The sequence below is a fragment of the Poecilia reticulata genome, linkage group LG15 (assembly GCF_000633615.1).
Source record: "Poecilia reticulata strain Guanapo linkage group LG15, Guppy_female_1.0+MT, whole genome shotgun sequence".
In the NCBI taxonomy this organism is placed as follows: Eukaryota; Metazoa; Chordata; class Actinopteri; order Cyprinodontiformes; family Poeciliidae; genus Poecilia; species Poecilia reticulata.
The window spans coordinates 17359507-17377881 of NC_024345.1; the positions used below are offsets into that span (position 1 = coordinate 17359507).

At 40.0% G+C, this 18375-nt stretch overlaps 1 protein-coding gene across 1 annotated transcript in view; it reads right to left on the reverse strand.

The window, feature by feature from the left end:
- Window positions 1-391: 391 nt before the first annotated feature.
- The window catches only part of antxr1d (ANTXR cell adhesion molecule 1d), a 24380-nt gene continuing 6396 nt past the window's right edge, over window positions 392-18375 (reverse strand). Inside the window, exons 8-16 of the mRNA XM_008429967.1 lie at window positions 15027-15125; window positions 14020-14089; window positions 10340-10418; window positions 9997-10092; window positions 9837-9875; window positions 9233-9331; window positions 8967-9131; window positions 8797-8877; window positions 392-2255 (exon numbers count right to left, since the gene is read on the reverse strand). Of these exons, the coding sequence (XP_008428189.1) occupies window positions 1953-2255; window positions 8797-8877; window positions 8967-9131; window positions 9233-9331; window positions 9837-9875; window positions 9997-10092; window positions 10340-10418; window positions 14020-14089; window positions 15027-15125 (1031 nt within the window). The 3' untranslated portion in view covers window positions 392-1952. The remainder of the gene's footprint in view (window positions 2256-8796; window positions 8878-8966; window positions 9132-9232; window positions 9332-9836; window positions 9876-9996; window positions 10093-10339; window positions 10419-14019; window positions 14090-15026; window positions 15126-18375) is intronic.

The following is an 18375-nucleotide window of genomic DNA, read 5'->3' on the forward strand; positions in this document are numbered from 1 at the left end:
TTTATAAAGGGTGCCTCATAGTATGTTGTTCAAAAAGGGAGCTAAAATATCTCTTTCTATTATTATATAACTTTAGGAATATGAGCACTGAACTTTATTACTACAGAAATATATCTCCTGGTAAAGACTTAAAAGTTGCTTCATAATTTTTATAGTTTCCAACATACATTTCCTGTGTGGTTTATAACAGCTCTGACGTTTTGTAATTTGCTTAATTCATCTGATGCGGTTTTAAGGCATTACATCAACAAGTGCTAACAAAATCCAATCAGCTAATGACCATGTAATAAAATCTGTTGACCTGCTTGTTCCTCCGCTGGTTTTGAGTTACACCATCGCGGAAAAGACTCGCCTCTAAATACGTAAAACAAAAACTACGAGAGGCGGCGCATAAAAAAGAAATGTCTTTATTGAAATCAGACGTGTTAATATTGAAGAAATAATACAAATGATTATTTCAGTCAGTAAATGCAGTATACAAAGAGCCCTGAAGATACAATTTTTGTCATTACAATCTTTTACTTGAATGTGTTCAAAAGGATCTCAAGCACATCAGATGCCATGCCACAAAGCTCGCTAATATCTGCCACGGTGCTCCCCACCATGCAATGACTTTGAAAACCTACAACCCTAAGAAGATGCTAAAGAAACGAGGGCCTGTATTACAATAAATAACATACTGAGAAACTGCCCTGCAGTTGCAATAAGACTGATGAACATTAAAACTACACTTTAAGTAGGTTGCAGTAAAGGTTTCTTTGGTTGAAAAGGTATAAAAATGTATGAATTGTTAAAAAAAGCCAACATAAATGACCCTGCTACCACCCTTTTTTGTTTACTACATGATGTATTTCATACCACCTTCTCCTTATGGATTAATATTGTGCTGCATTTATATATATATAAAAAAAACATTTCTGCTTACTTTCATAAGCCATCTGTCACTAGCTCACTTTCAGCATCACTAAAGTTTGATAAGCACTTACAATCACCACCTACTCTACAACACTGTTACTGTACAAACAGTCCCAGTTGAATCCATGGTCTTTTTGTTGTTGTTGCTTTGTATTTTTTTTTTATAAAGGTTTTGACATCAGATTGATCAATTTTGCTGTCCAGCAACAAGACACAGCGCTCAGAAAAATATCCGAGCTTCTGGCCTGGAAGATTTTTCACTATGACGTTCGGTTTTCTACCAAATTAGTTCAGATATGAGTGTAACTTGCATAAGTATGACCTGCCTTTGAACTTCTAACATTTTGTCATGTTACAACAACAAATTTTTATTACATTTTATAAGCATTCTACAAGTGCTGCACGGCTGTGAAGTAGCCAATACATCAGAAATATCTGATGTGAATTCAGTTCTCTTCTCTCTGATCCCACAAAATGAAATCTAGAAGTGTTGTTAGCAGTTTGCCGCCAGGTGGAAGAAGGTGCTCTGGTCAGCTGAAACCAGAGTTGACCTCATGTAACCCCGATGTGCAAAACTAACACTGCACATGATGTAGATGACAAGATTATAAGACTAATTGGGCAAAGTAAAGAGCAAAATCTATTTGAGACAGCAAAACATTTAGGAGGTGGGTTGTGTACTCTCTGTCTCCCGTGGACACATTAAAGACATTTCCACTGTGAAACACTGCGGTGGCAGCGTTATGCTGAGGGTCACCTTCCAGGAGGAAAAATGAATGTCAACAGCTGCTCTGTTGTCTATCCAGCTTGAGAGATGAGTGAATTTCAGACACAAGATATGGACGATAGTAGAGAAATAACCCAAGTAGACTTGCAGCCGTAACTGCAGAAAAAGAACATTTTCAATTTCACAATTACGCATTCGCAATGACATACATCTACGGTGATTCTTTAGTCGTAACATGACAAGGTGAACAAGCTCAAGTGTTAAGAATACTTCTGCAAAGCTCTGTATTTGCATGACGTTCTCTTCGTCATTACAGCCTTGGCGGAGGCCGGGAGGGAGGGGGTCCGAGGGGCCCGGGCGGAGCACGGGTCGGTGGTGGGCCGGGCGGGAGTCGTGTCACAGGAGGGGGCGCGCGGGACGGAGGCGCTGTGAGCGAGGACGGAGCAGTGCGCGGTCCTCTTGACGGCGGTTTCGTACGGGGGACGGAGTTGGAGACTAAAGGTTGCTCCTCAACTGGGGGAGGAGGAGGAGGAGGAGGAGCAGCAGAGTGAGGCATTCGGGGAGGAGCCTGGCGATCATCATCTCTGACCCGCTGGAAGCGAATACAACGACCCTGCAGAACGAGGAGACAAGGTTTCATCACAACTGCTTTTATGCAGAATAATGAATCAAATAGTGGCTCTCTTGATAAATACCATTACCATTATAAAATGAGACCAATTAAACCAAATTTTTTTCACATATTGAGTATTTATCCTAATCAAATTAACTAATACACCAACAAATCTCTTAAACGTGGAAGAGGGAATGTAAAAAAAATTAATAAAAACATGGAATAACAAATACTTAGTTTCACCATTTTATAATTATATTGATTCTAATCAAGATAAATATTATATGTCCTAATTAGGAAAAAAAAAAGTTTATGAAGAACCAGAGGGATTTCATTGTCTCAAGGTATCAGTCAGAAGAAGGGCAGAAATCATTTATCCATATTCCACACCACAATAAAGACAGTCATAAACAATTAGAGTAAATGTGGGGAAACAGGGACATTCAAAACTTTATGAAAGATCATTAAAAAAGGCAAGGAGACTGAAGGAACCTCCAACAAGGATGTGTTGTGTTTTCAATGTGGCAAAAAATTTTCTGTGTATTAAAGGAGTAGAGTTGCGAGAAACAAACCTTTTCTCAGAGAAAATATGCAGTCCTGACTGCAATCTATCAAAACGTTTGTTTTCTTCAAATATGTATTTTACAGTTCAATTAAGGAACTGTGTTTCTATTTTGACTTTTAGAACAATAAAAAATAATATTTTGTCCTTGGTTGAAACTCGGTGTTGGAAGCATCCACTTGCAATTACTTTTTCTGTTTTGTAGTCAGGAGAGTCTGGAGCTCACTTTCTGAAAATGAAGCCAAGTGGTGCAGAATTAGAGAAAGTGAAGCTTCATTTTAAAGTGCTGCTATATTTCCTGCAACCTCTAGGTGTCGCCTGAGTTTACATGTTTCCCAAGTCTCAAAGAGAACGTGATGGGGCTTCATTGGCAAACTGCTACTTTTCTGGACTGTTTTCTTTTCTTTTCTTTTTTTTAATTTTTATAAGATAGATTAAAATATGGAGTTTTAATACAAACTCTCCAGGTGTCAGGTAATAAACTAAAAAATTATTTCACTTTTTAACATCACACTAAGGACATGTGACCCAAGTCAACATAGACATGTATTCATGAGAGGAAAATGCAAGGTTTGGAATGGCCTAGTCAAACCAGGAGAACTTTATCTAAAGAGAACCTTGTGGGCTCATCTGATAAAGGCTGTGAGCAAGAGAAGTCACCATAGTTTGGTGGATTTGGAGAACTGTAACAAGGTAGAGTGGGATAATATTTTCAAGTGAAGATGTGGTGAGCATTAGTTTAAGGGTGTGTACAATTATTCAGCTCTGCTTTTTAATTCCCTGCCTCACAGATGTATTATTTTTCAGTCACATAAAAAAAAAATGAAATAATTTATTATGGTCTAATTTTTTTTCTTACATCACAAAGCCCTGGCCTTTTAGCTGGGGATGTGAACACTTTCCAGAAACAGGGAAAATTAATTCCTTGTACCCAGCGTTGCAGATAAACACAGGAGCGTCTGATGTCTGAGGCCTCAGGGAGCACACAGAGAAGCTTCTGTTTTCCGTTCACACCTGCACCACAATAGCTGCGATGCCGGCTCTGACAAAGTGCTTTAGTCTTCCCTTTTTTTCTTTCAGGAGAAACCGCCACTGCGATTTGGAGTCTTTAGATACCAAACAGAAAGCAGGTTATGTCCCTTATGTGCTTGATTCGAAGCCATATAAAGAGAGGGATTTATATTTCTTCATACCAGCGTTTAGCATAATTTACAAGTCTTGGAGAAAGGGATGAGTCTCTCATTGTCCCCGTTGATGAGTTTTTATCTCTCCTCGCTCAGTCGCTGAGTGAAAGATGGAGGGTGGAGTCTCTGAGTGGCAGACCCTTGGTGGTCTGATTATAACACCTTATTAAGCAGAGAGGCCCTAAAGTCACACAGGGGCCATTAAGAGGACCCGACAGCAGAAGCTTTGTGACTGAAGGGGGCCATTGTGGGTTCAAGCGTGTATATATGAGAGGTGGGTAATTGATTGAGGGCAGCTTGGTCGGGAGTGCCGGGGTGGACGGAGAGCGGGGCTCTTTGGGGCTGTTGCTGGGCGGCCATGAAAAGCCAGTTTGTGAGCAGCAGCACAACAGGAGAGACAGCATATGGACACAATGAGAGGACAAGCTCATGAATATGAGGATGTTTATGTGTGTGTGTGCGACTGTAAGCATGGTTCTACCACAGCATATGGTCTGAATAAAAGAGATGGAGGATGGAGGGCGTGGAGGTGCATCTTCAGAGTATTTGGTGTGAAGCGTTTCGTCATGACGGTCAGTCTCCTTGTGTGACCCCCCCGGGGCAGGGGTCAGCAACCTGCAGCTCCACAGCAGCATGTGGCATTTTGGGCTCCTCATGGTGACTCTAAATAATTTTGGTCACAAATTATGCAGCACAGAGAAGGGTTTGTTTTCTTCAAATATGTATTTTACAGTTCAATTAAGGAACTGTGTTTCTATTTTGACTTTTAGAACAATAAAAATTCAACTTTTACAATACACAGATCCACCAGACAGACAAGTCTAATAAAATAAACTTGTAACATTTTCTCTGTTTGACTTGGTTTAACAAATTCACAGCAGAATGAGCCTAATGGAACATAAAACAACTAACTGAATTTTTGGGTTAGGATGCAAACTACATGCTTTTCTTCATTTTCCTTAATCAAACAATGTTGAATTTTCATTGTTCTAAAAGTCAAAGTAGAAATACAGTTCCTTAATTTAAAGGTAAAATACATATTTTTTAATATAGTAAGTAGGTACATGTACAAGTACTGGCCATTTAAGCTTGATCATTTTTTTTGAGGGGCTTTATTGCTCACTTGAACCGAAAGCAGAAATTGCTCTTTACATTGAAGAGGTTGCTGACTCCCGCCTTGGGCTGTAATATCTGTCACTGTGATTGTTTGTTTCGATCCTTGAACATCTGCTCAGAGACAAAAGCAAACCCTGACACACCTCAAGCATCCCCTTTACTTTTATCTGCTCTCTATTTCCACTTCAAACCCCAAAGACTTTGTCCTTCTTACTAATGCAGACATAGAGGGGAAATTGTTTGTGGATATTTACAAGTAACTGGTACACACACACACACGCGCGCACGCACACACACACATATGGATATATGCACACACATTCAACCATCATAGTGAAGAGACGGCAGGGGACGAAACAGGAACGAGACACATGTGAAGTGACAGCTCAGCCCGTCAGGTCACACGACCTCACAGCTCACGCTTCACTCACATATGGAAACTGTTGCATGGGTGCTTGTATGATTCAATGTTTTTCTTTTTTTTTTTTCTTTCAGGAAATGCATCTCTTATTCATCAGTTAGAAGCGTATGATCAGGTCTGAGGTTCTTTATGTGCAAAACTTTTTAAACATTCAGAGAATGTTATCTAAATGTTCAGTTGTTAAATATACAAAAAAGTCCAATGCAATCTGCGATACAACAACACTAATGTAGAGCTGTGGGTTCCATTCCACGCAATTATATGAAAAAAAAATGTAGAAATGAACACGTAATCTTAAAAATTTATAAGATAATACTAAAATCTTAAAATCGCTGGGGATTGGGAAGTTTTTTAGAACTCAAATGGCAAATGGCAGATCACACTGACTCAGGTTCTGCTGGAAGTTTCTTTCTTCCTTCCTAAAAGGGATTTTTCTTTTCCATGTTGCCACATGCATATTCATTTTGAATCATTTCTGCAACTTTGACGATTAGATGCAACCGACTGTCCATTGTCTCCATAAGCTCATTCAGAAAGAGGGGAGATTGCTGCAAAGTCAGTTGTTGTTGGACGCAATTCCTTAGAAATAAAACTTTCTTTTCCACACGAATGCATGTTTTTGACTTTGCATCTATCAGAATGATTGAATTGAAATTGATTATATATGTCTGGATTAAAAATGTGCCATAAAAAGTGCCTTAATGTGGCGTTTGAGATATTCTAAATATAAACTACCTGCTTTTGCTATGCTCTCTTTCAATACAGAGAAAATGTAAAAACCCTTAAATATTAACATGCTTCCAAAAGACTTAACACTCTTTGATCCTTAGCATTTTGTGTAATTAACTCAAAAATATTGCACAATTGTGAGGAAGCCAGAAGAGTCGTCACAGTAGTTAAAATGTTTTAACAACTGTTAAAACAACTGTTAAAACACCGTTTTACAAATCAGTAAAACGGTCATGTTCATTTTTATTTAGCCCCTTTTATGGTAACGACCCAAAAATAAATCAAGCGCAATTACATCCAGAAACCATCATTAACATAAATAGATCTATCGATAAAACACATTAAAGTTTGTGTTTATAAAATGACCAGAGGCCTAAATGTTGTCAGAAACTGTAAAAACAGTTCATGTGATGGTGCTTAAACTCTTTTCTTAGGTTATAGCCTTATTTTTATTTTTTTCTAAATTTGTGATGTTTTGAATAATGTTTTGAATTCAGGGTTTCCTGAATACCACGCCCCTGTCACTTAATCATTGAAATCTATGGTTAAAAAATACTCAGGATAATTTTGATTTTATCTGAAGAATTTTTTGTAAGTGGAGAAAGCAAGGGGGCGATGACGACTTCGATGGCCATCAGCTCTGGGGACAAAAGAAGGCAATCCCGTCTGTCATTATATGCCTCGTGGTCTTTTAGCTCCCCGTCTGTTTATGTGACTAACAGGAAAACTAACACAAATACACACACACGCACGCATACACACACACACCCACGCACATTCATTAGTGAAAAAAATGAAGTACAAACAGGAAGCGTGTCAGAAACTGGCAGTCCACTGATGGCCCTACACAGACAACGTGATTTAATCAGTAATGAGTGGAGGAAGCAACACAGATTCCTTCTCAGCTGCGGTTTAACAAACCACACAGATATACTTTGCTGTCTTTTTTGAGCCATCAATCTTCTGCAGAGACGTTCGACATTCACTCACATTCAATCTCGGATTTTAGATCAACTTTAATGCACCATGTCCTGCACCAGTTCTGCACAACTATCTCCCTTGGAACAAAAGTGGGCTTTCTGCATCCATTTTATTTCTGTCCAGCTTTTCATTTTCCCCACTTAATGGCGCGTGAAGGAAACTGGGTCCTTGCTGAATGGCTCTGTGAACCACACTCCCATAGAAAGTGACTGACAAAGACTCCAGAAAGTTCGACGCTGACAGACACTTTTTGTTCTGCCATGTAAAAAAAAAAAAAAAAAAARAAAAAAAAAGAGAGAAATCCAGCACAGGCAGAAGAGATAGAAGCACCAATGTTAACCAGTTTTACAGACTTTGCATACAGCAGACACACACTGACACACTGAGACAGGGTAAAGATGAATCATGCCATTCAAAAGCATAAATCAATAAGTGATATGTGAAGCAACAATGACACCATTTACGACGGTGCAGATGTTTCACCATGACGACCAGTATGATGGTGAAAACATGACTCCAGGGTTATGGGATGCCCTTCACGGGGTCAAGGTTGGAAAACAGAGAGCACTTTGCTCATTCTTCCCTCTGACACTTGGAGGAATGATAGAGATGGCACAATTTAGGACTCGCAAGTACAAGAGATAGCATTTAAAAAAGTTAATTCTGTTTTGTACACAATCAATGTTTTGTCTTTTAGGAATAATGATTTTTTTTATTTTTTTTTACATTTTCTGACATAAAAACCACAAATTTCTGTGCAATTTATTGAGCTGTGTACATGTCAGTTCCGTAAGTTTATGCCCATTCTTCTTTTACAAAACAGCTTAAGATCAATCTGACTGCAAGAAGAGTATTTCTGAACCTCAATTATCAAATCTCACCACTGATTAGAAGGGCAATTCTAACACCTGGATATGTTTTAGTCTAACTTATTGCTCTGTAGCTCTTGTGATATGTTCCCCAGTCTCAAGTCGTTTGCAGTCTCTAACTGGTTTCTTCAGGATTTCATTCTGCTTTTTCCATTTTTTTCCCCCATCACCTCTCAACCAGTGCTGCTGAAGTAAACACCCCTACCATGTTTAACATTGAGAAAAGAGTATTTGGGGTCTTAGTTTTCCACCAAACACAAGGTGTTTTTTTTAAACCTTGACTGAAACCTTGCTATTTGGAGGGAATTTCAGGGGAAAGCACAGAAAACAAATGAGGTCCTTGTGTGTGAACAATCGCAGCTTTGACAAGACGAATGGTATCAACGAGTCTAAGACTGAGTGTGAATCTAAGGAGTGGCGGGGGAAATCTGAACTGACCTCTACATGTAACATAGAAACAGTTGTTAAATGAGTAAGAAATACAGATCGAACCGCATGGTCTGTTATTCACGGCTGAGCAACAACAACAAAAAAAAACAGTCTGTACCATGTAACTTACTATTAAAAGACTCCTGGGTAGTTGTTAACAAAAGAATGAGCCTCTAGATTACACCAATTGTTAAATTACAGTTTAGTGTACAGCTCTGTGTGCTAAGATGACATTTAGAAGCAGGCTCACCTGATCTCCAGGCTGCGGTCTCATTAGAGATACTTGGTCATAACCTCTTCTGAACAGAGCCCACAGAGCATCTAGTTTCCCCTGGAAAGTAAAAAAAAAAAAGTTACAAGGCAGATGGGGAAAAAAGATAAACTAAAAATGAACTATGTATGTAGCTGCAACACACTGACCTTAATGGGTGAGTACCACTTCTTCTGCTGCGGGGGGCGGCGTGGAGGTTTTCTAGGCTTGGGTTCATAAGGCTCAAATTCCTGATCAGGCATCTTTACGATCGCGTTTTTAGGTTTGTCCAGCTTGGCGCCTTCCTCGGTCGACCCTTTTTCCCCCCATCGTACCTTCAATTTATAAGGAAAAACAACTCAAATACTCCGTGCGTAATGTTGTTTTTAGTTTAAAAAACAAAAAACAAAATCAAAGCATTGAGTTTGAGTTTTACCTCCATACGCTTGATGCCACCAACTCCTCTTCCTCCATAGTATGAAGCATCCACCGTGGGCCACTTCTTCCTGGGCATCCCATCGTCCTCATCTGATTCCTTTGACAGAAAACGTCATTGTGATGCTTATGTCATTTAGCTTGTACTAAGGTTGAATCATTTACAGCACAATTATTTATACTTCTTTCATTTTTGTTAATATTTTGTCTAATATAACCAGTGTATTTAACTGTGATTTTATGTAGTAACCAATACAAATCAGTATGTTGAGAATAAATAGTTGACTCTGTTTACTGCTTAGGTGATTTCTTATGGATTCACTATTAGGGGTGTCAGTGTAAAGGAGGCTAGGGTGAATACATACATCAGATTTTTATCATTTTCTTTCCAGTTCATAAAGATGTGTATTTTGTGTTGGTCTGCCACATTAAAGACCAACACACATTTCGCACATTTCACATTCTTGTGAAATGTGTGAAAGCTGAAGAGATGTGATTATTTTCCAGGGCACTATTCAAAGACTGCAACTTATTTTCTGCATACTTTAGAAAGCTTCAGCAAAACAAAACAATTATTTTCTGGCATGTTGAAGGCGCTGACTTACTGGCTCGGGAGGCGGAGGAGGTGGCGGTTCTTTGATTACCTGACGCAAAAAGGACGCATAAATATGAGTTAGCCTGGGTGTTACTGGCCTAAAAATGCTCTCAGAAATACCGATTGGGTATATTCGGAGCGATGGAACTTTCTGAAACGCTCACACTTACCACAGTGCAGCAGAGAGGCCAGAACCACCACATCAGCAGCAGAGCCAAGAGCAGGAACACAACCAGCAGTGAAATCAGCACGATGGTGCCGTCAAACTACACAGAGACGCGGGAGGAATGCGCAACGATTAAACTCAGCTTACATGCAACTATTTGCAAAACCAAAAAGAAAAAAGAGGGGAGGAAATGAAAAGTACTCACTGCCCCCTCTGATGACAAACAACAGAGAAAAGAGGGGAAGATAAGAGAGGCAGGAGAAAAATAACTTGGAAGAAAAATTGTTTAAGTAAGGCAGAATGCCAAAGACAGATATGTGTTGCGCTTCCACGCAGGTTCTACTCACACATTCAGTAGTTGTGATGTGAACAGAGCTGGTGATGTAGGAGAGGCCTTCGTTCATGCTCACCTGCAGGTAGATCTCCCTAAGCAAACAAATAAGAAAAAAAAAAAAATCTGATCATCTCGTCTGAAAACACTCAAAGATGTCGGCATGTGTTAACACATTTATGGCTGTCGAGGCTCGCCTGGGGTGTCAAACGCATTCCTCTATCTAATGGAGTTGTACTTACTGCCATTTTAAGCACACAAATATGCTGACAAAACTCTCAGCTAAAGCAAATGGGGAGGTCAAAGAGCTCTCCACCCACAAAAAGAATCTCCACTCCTTGGACTAGACCCAAAGCTCTAATGTGGAAACCGCTGAAGGATAAACTTTCTTCTTACTCTCCAGAATCTACCACTGCATCGAGATAGGCAGGGTGGAGACAGGAGACTAGAGAAAAACAAGCAGATTAAGATCTAAAACCATTCAGGGTTTTAGATGTGAAGAGGAGATTGGACATTTACACAGCTTTACAAACGTATTTATACACCCCTCAGATTTTTTTCACGTTTTATGAGTTAAAAACCACAACTTTTATTGTAATCATCAAGACTGCATGTGACACGCTCACGCAAACTTGTGCGCAGTTGGCAAAACAGAAGCAAATGTTTTTATTTTTTTTATTTTTAACAAACAGAAGCCTGCATGGCGGACATCAGCTCCGGGTGATGGTGTGATCAGGTTTTGCACACCGGCCACAGTCTTTAACTTAGGTCTGATAGGACCTGAACATCTTCTTCCGCATGTTTCCCCCTACATTGCTAGTGGGAAATTGCAGAATCCTCTCTGTTATTCAGGAGTGTCAGTGTAAAGGGTTGAAATACCATTGCACGCCACACTTTCCAGATCTTATTTGCTCATTATTTTCCTCACATGTCTTGCGTTAGTCTATCGCAACAGGTCTCAATAGAATATTTTGCGGTTTGCGGCTGTAAGACGACAAAACGTGAAAAAGTCAGGAACACTTTGGCAAGGCGCTGCATAGTTATTACGGTTTTAACGACAAACCAAAGAAGCAAACTGTTGGACTTGAGCATAAAACAGCTGCATGTTCTTATGGGAGGCAGAAACAACAGCAGGCATTGAGCTTTAGGTTAAAATCTGAGGAGAGGTTGACAACACGGAGGTCACTGCAGGGTGGCAAGTGGGAAGAAGAGAGGAAACAGAGCGTGGGGGATGGTAGGGAAAAAAAAAACCTTCTCCCATTCTTGGTCCTCCTTTAAGAGAACCCATGTACACTTCTGCAGTGGGTGACTGCTGTCTGCAGCTCACGGAGACATTGACTCGGGAGGATGGATCTGGAGGTGCAGGTGCCACTAATCTTTCTGTCTAATTATTCCCTCTGTTTTCTGGCTGGCCTCCCCATCACATGGCGGGCTTTCCTTTCAGGCAGGCAGCAGACATGATGCTATCAGCTCCACTCTGACAGAGAGATCTCAGTCCCTATCAATCATCAATGCGCCCACTGTATACATTTTTTGCCCTGTGCGAGTTTGTGTGGGCATATTGCGCAGGAGGAGTATGGTGAAGGTTGGGGGTGGAGGGTCTGCGTCCGGAAGGTTCCCAGTCAAAACAGATTTATCTGACAGCGACCTCAGTGACTTCATTACATGCGACAACGCTACTACCATGAAGAGCCACTTCAAAACCTTAGTTTTCACATTCTTTAAGAAGTTTGCGAACTACATTGCGTTGCTCGGGTTTAGCAGAGAGCTTCAAGAACCGCTACCCAAAGGCCTCAGTAAAAGAGAGAAAGTCCAACCCACACAGGTTTTGTACTCGTTTACTTATTCAGCACCATGAACAAAAATATTAACGTCCCATGAGAAGATATGCACTGCATCAGCTTTGGTAGCTGGCCACGTTCCAACAAAAATCGGAAGCAAAAGCATAAAGACATTAGCGGGTGGTTTTAAAACGAGTGCACAGAAGGGTGACTTTAAACCTCTGTTATTAAAACTTTTTTTTATTTGTATAGCATAATAAAATGTGGTTTTAATGGCAATGTTGGCACTATCCACAGATTTATGCCAGGAAATGCTTTCTTTTACACAACATGACTGGTTTTCCAGTGGAGTGACAAAATGGTGTTGATGTATTAATTTGGGTTTTAGATGTGGGTCCTTTCTTGGAAGGCATGGTAAGGAGTGCTGATCTCTCCTGCTGGATTCATTACTGGTAGCTTTGCCTATTACAGGGATATTGAGCTGCGTACGCACAAGGAATCAGCAACAGCAGATGGTGGATTATGTCAAGGCTAAAAACCCATTTGTTCAGAGTTGCCTCCGATGAACAATAACTGAGACATAAAATAATTTTAGTCTGGATTGTAACTTTTCATTCCTCTTCTTTGTTTTGCCTCCGTACTGTCACACTTCATTCTTTCTTTTATATTGCGTCATGTTTTATCACGTAAAGCACACTGAATTGCCTTGCTGCTGAAACGTGACATACAAACAGACATAATACTATTTTTGCAGCAAAAATCGCAAAAACACACAACTGAATTTGGGCTTTAAAAATGCACACTGAAGATTTAAATAAACACGCGTTTGTGTAAATGCAAATAAATTATTTAACTAAATCCATAAACAAAACGTTTTTTTTTTTTTTTTTTTTTTTTAATTAACTGTAGGTAAGGAAAGTGTTTTTGAATCGCCAGTGCAGTTTCCTGCTCTCTGGATGACATGTGTCTACGTCTCAAACTCATCAGCCAGATGTTGGCCATCTCTCCGGGCCCTTTGGCCAGTCACAGCTGACATCCTCTTTAGCAGCACTCAGGCAGCTAAGCTCTGCTGACTCTGCTCTGATGGGCCCTTTGTTTCCTGGATAGATGCTTTCTTAAGGCCTTACTGCAGTATTTAATGATGTTCTGCTCTGGTCTCAAATAAAGCAGCTCCATGTGGCACAAATGTCTTCAATCATATAAAACACCCTAAATGTCTACTTGAGTTTTGAGAAGTTTTTTTTTTTCCAGTCTAAATGAAAGTTAAAAAAATAAAAAAAAACTTCACTGCTACAGATTTGTAAATTTAACAAAACAATACGCAAATAAAAATGACTTTCTTCCGGCCCAGGAGAATAATTTCCCTATCATTTTTCGCTGGGGACAAACTCAAACTGTGGTAGACATCTGAGTGACAGAAACAAGACAGAGGATGACTAGGAGGTGTCTGAGGCTGCAGGCCCAAATGTATAATTATGTACTAGACTTGCGGGCAGCCGTGAAGGGAAGGCTGCGGCTGCCGGGTCTGGGCTCCGCCAAAAGCAACGCTCCGTTTCCCCCGAAAGATAATGCTGTGATGAATTACTGGGAGCAAAGCTGGGAGCCCTCAGAGGGAACTTTTCCACTGCCTGCTGTCTTCGCTCACACTTTGTCACTCTGAGATTAAATGCATCAAACCTACAAACACATCCGCGCGATTCTCTCAAGCAGGCTCTCATTAACTCGTGTTCCTGGGATCTAGTCCTGCCGTCCCCTTGTGATTGGTGTCTGGCTTCGTTAGCGGTGACAAACATTGATTGATCATCAGACACTCGGCGACTTTGGTCCTAATTTCTTCAAGGACAAAAGTCTTCTGAGTCCACACAAAACTTGCGGTGCAGCTGGTAAATATCAGGACCACAGAAAGAGAGCTTACCTCCCCACCTCCTCTATGACAGGAGCAGGACAAAGCAGGAATGTGTCCTCTATTCCAGTGGGTCTTTCATCTTCAGAGGAAAGAAAAAAAATAAAAAAGAAAGCAAAACCACTCAGTAATGTTTCTTTCTTGTGAAATGCAAAACATTTCAAAGCCTAACAGGCATCCAGATTTAAATAAGGAACAACATAAGCTTTGGTACCAGCGCTTCTAAGGGTTTTCTCTGTAAAATCATTGCATCAGATTTTTGCCAAAACCGTTGGAAATTCTTTATCCAGGTTAGTAAACATGCAGTGCCCCAAAATGTGTATGTTGTTCACTGTGAGAGTATTAAACACTGTGTTGTTCTTAAAAAAAACAGCCTATGCAGTTAATGGCTTTGGAATCAACTGGTACTTGCTGGTAAAATTTGACAATAAATGTACTAACATAGATCATATTTAGTTGATGATTTAATTGAGCTAAATGTGACTTCTGACAGCTAAAGAGCAAAACCTTCTGTCTAAAAATACGAGTCTAGTGTGCTCTGTCCATCTTCCCATCCATCCTGACCAATCTCCTTCTCCCTGCTGAACAAATTAATGCCCACAGCATGATGATGGCACCGCCATGTTCCACCATTGGAATGAAGGGATTTTTTCTTTGCATGTAAGACAGAATGTATAATTATTCATTCCAAAATGATTTCCTTCTTACTATACCTTTATGAAGTCATGTTAGTTGAGTACATTTTATCCCACTTTCCAGTTATTTCCCTTGTTTTTCAGGGCTATCAAACTAAAGGGCGCTGTGTGCCACGTAAAGCGCAAATGGGGCGAATACTTTTGCAGGGCACTGCATAAACTTAACACCGTTCTGCTCCCCTGGCTGCACAAACACATCCTGCCATATGCAACCACGTAGAAAATTTCAGTCCAGCTTCAAAAGACAAAACTTTTAAAGATCCTTTTTGCCCTGTATGAAAGTACAAATCTGCTTGAATGAATGTCCACGTGTGCAGAACTCACCCAAACTATGCGTATCATTGAGTTTGAAGCTGCAGAGGACCTGGTTGATGTTTCTTGCATGGAGGAAACCATTGCCTCTAACGACCACTTGGAACCTCTCTGGGAAACAAACAGAAGGCAGACCAGCCATCAGGAGAGATGGATAACATGTACATTTGTGGTAATGAGCGTATTTATATCTGAGATAGTCATAAAACATCAAGATTGTTCTCACATTCCGATTACACAGAAAGTAAATCGTTCAGTGTGCAATTATGGCGAATCCTGACAGCCGCTCCTTTCTCTGATGCGCTGCAGAAAGCTGCAGAAAACCTGCACATGCTTCATTACTGTTTGTTTACATCTGTGTGCTTGTGCGTGCATGTGTGGAAAGGCCATGATATGCTCCGATGGTGCTAATGTTGAAAGGGCTGCTATTCACAAATATCCCAGACAGAGCAGCAGCCAGCAGGAGTGTGTGTGTGTGTGTGTGTTCGAGTGTGTGTGTGTCTGACCTTTAGTCTCCCCAAGGCACTGTTAAAGTGCACTGACAGAAGCTTGCCAGCATATGCTGGAGTGTCTATGTGGCTGCTACCCAGCATATGTTAAAGAGCGAGGGGGGAACCGCTTTCCTAAAAACATGCCTGCAAGGCTGACAACCGCACTGTCAAAGTAGGTCTGACCTTACCTATGGCACCATGGCATACAGGCATGCACACATGTCTGTATGGAGGCAAACATGTGTCTATATTGTGTTTTTTAATTTTTTCTTTTTTTTAAGGAATGTGTAAGCATTTATCCTCTGTAATTGCAAGCAGGAATGCGAGTGTGTCTCTCTGTGGTCTCTGCTTGTGCGCTGAGGTTTCCTCCAGCGGTATCTTTGCTAATAGAAGTGAACATTTGCCACACCTTTATCATTTAACGCGGCAGCGTGAAGATCACTGAATAAAAAGATCACTGGGAGAGGGTGTATACGTGGCAGCCCTTCCTTAAAGGTCAGGCAAGCTGCTACGAAAACTATAACGCACGTTTATGTATGAAGAAGCACAGCTGACAGCACAATCCCCCCCGCAAAAAATGTAGACGAGTGAAGGACTGGATTGAGAGGTTCTTCAGAGAAAAGAGTGATGATGTTTGAGATTCATCAAAGTAGGGATATAAGGCAGCGTTACAACAGACTGTAGACCACCAAGTCACTGCAAAGACTGCACCTCAGTTTCAGAAGACGAATCCGACCTCGACAAGACCCCCCCCTTAGGTCGCTTTTCTACTGTCCTACAGTTGTTCACAGAGCTGACCTCATCATGCTGAATGGCTTAGCACATGTGTGCGCAAACTCAGTTGCAGATGTTCAATGATTTGCAGTCACTGGTTGCTATTTCCAGCTTTAGTAAAATCTAAATGTGTTGACATTTAGACCACATGACTGTGCATCGCCTCCAAAACACATAGATTATGTCATTTCAATAAATGGATACTTCTAAAATAGATGTAATGCATAACATCATATAGTATAATACAATATAATACAATACTATAACTAATCCATATACATATTATACATTTGTAGCTTTTTTATAATTATATGTATTAACATATTGGTGATCAGTGTATTTACATATAATTAAATTTATATTTCATTGTGTTATTGGTTAATTTCAAATCACTGTTATACATTAATTAATTTTAACGTATGTTTTTACACTATACTTTTTTGTGTGAGTACAATATATAATATAATATAATATAATATAATATAATATAATATAATATAATATAATATAATATAATATAATATAATATAATATAATATAATATAATATAATATAATATAATATAATATAATATAATATAATATAATATAATATAATATGATATGAGTAACACAGTTTGGCTGAGTCAGTCATCATCCTCTCACACAGTGTTACCACTCCAGTGTGACACTTAGTGTGAAACATACAATGTATTCATTAATCTAGCACAGCTGACTATTATTAAAACTACTAATGTTTAATCATTCCAAACATTTTTTGTTGTTGTTGCATTTATTTATGATTTTTTTCTTTATGCACATTCCTTCTCTTGGCTAAACACATACCAATAACTTTTTTTTTTTTAAATGTCAGACAATAGTCCAACTGAGCCCTTTCTGCAAACACTGAAAGACGACAGGCTGAAAGGTCAGGGCTGTCAGACACATGGTGGGCACACACTGGTGTTACCCCGCTGACACGCACCACCCGCATGGCTCTGCTTTCCGCTGCCTGCCTGCCCTGGCGACCACAAGTCCCTTCACATCTACACCTGAACGCCTGACATGGATTTGATTGGTCTCAGTGTGCGTCTCTGTGTTGACACACTTAAGCACATACAGTATGCATGTATGTCCTTTTGTCTGAGCATGTGTGTGCGTGTAGAAGACGTGGCACGACTTGTCTGAACGGTGTATCTTCAATCACGCTAGTGAGAAAGGACACTGAAAAGCGGGGAGGGGCATAAAAAGGAAGGGACAGCAGGGAGTTAAGGGTCAGACGTTAATGAAAGCAGCAATCTCTGCTGTCATGTTGGATCTCAGGCCGAACCCTCGCTTTCCTGTGCTTGTGTGTGTGTGTCATGCAAGGGGGAATCGGTGCTGTCACGTCAGATAGTGTGGCCCGGTGTTCACTGTCCGGTCTGATGGCCTGTTCGCAGGCAGCTCGGTCTGGTCACTTCACATCAACGTGAGGGACATGTGTTTACGTGCTTCAAGAGCTGCGTGTGAGCGTGTGCGTTTGACTACTGCCGACTACGAAGCATCCAACCGTGTGTGTTAGTTCAGAAGATGCGTCGACATGCTTGCATGGACGCAGAGGAGGAACCAGACGGTGTCACAACATGCATGAACAACGTCAGTATGTTTGCAAATGCAAATGCAAGGGATGTGGATGTAGGATTACAAACTAGTGACTGATTTCTGCTTGAAAGTAAATACTTAATAACAGTGGTACGTTTTTATGATGAGGCAGAAAATACTCTACTCTTCAATAGCAAGTCAGTAAGACCTGACTTTTTGAGACTTAGAAATAAAAAAAACTATTTTATTCCAGTCGAGTAAACTTGCATTGAAACATAAGAATGATCAACCTTTAATTTAATATAGTGTAGTTAGTTTATTACCAGAAATTGATAAAGACATGGAAGAAGGTGTAGCTTCATCTCTGAGTTGACTTAATCTATGTTTTAGATTAATGGCCTATTTAAAGATCTATTGAAGAACTATTTTCACGTTGCTAACAGAGGTCACCAGATTTCTTTTTAACAGATATATATATATATATCTATCTATCTATATATATATATATCTATATATATATATATATATATATATATA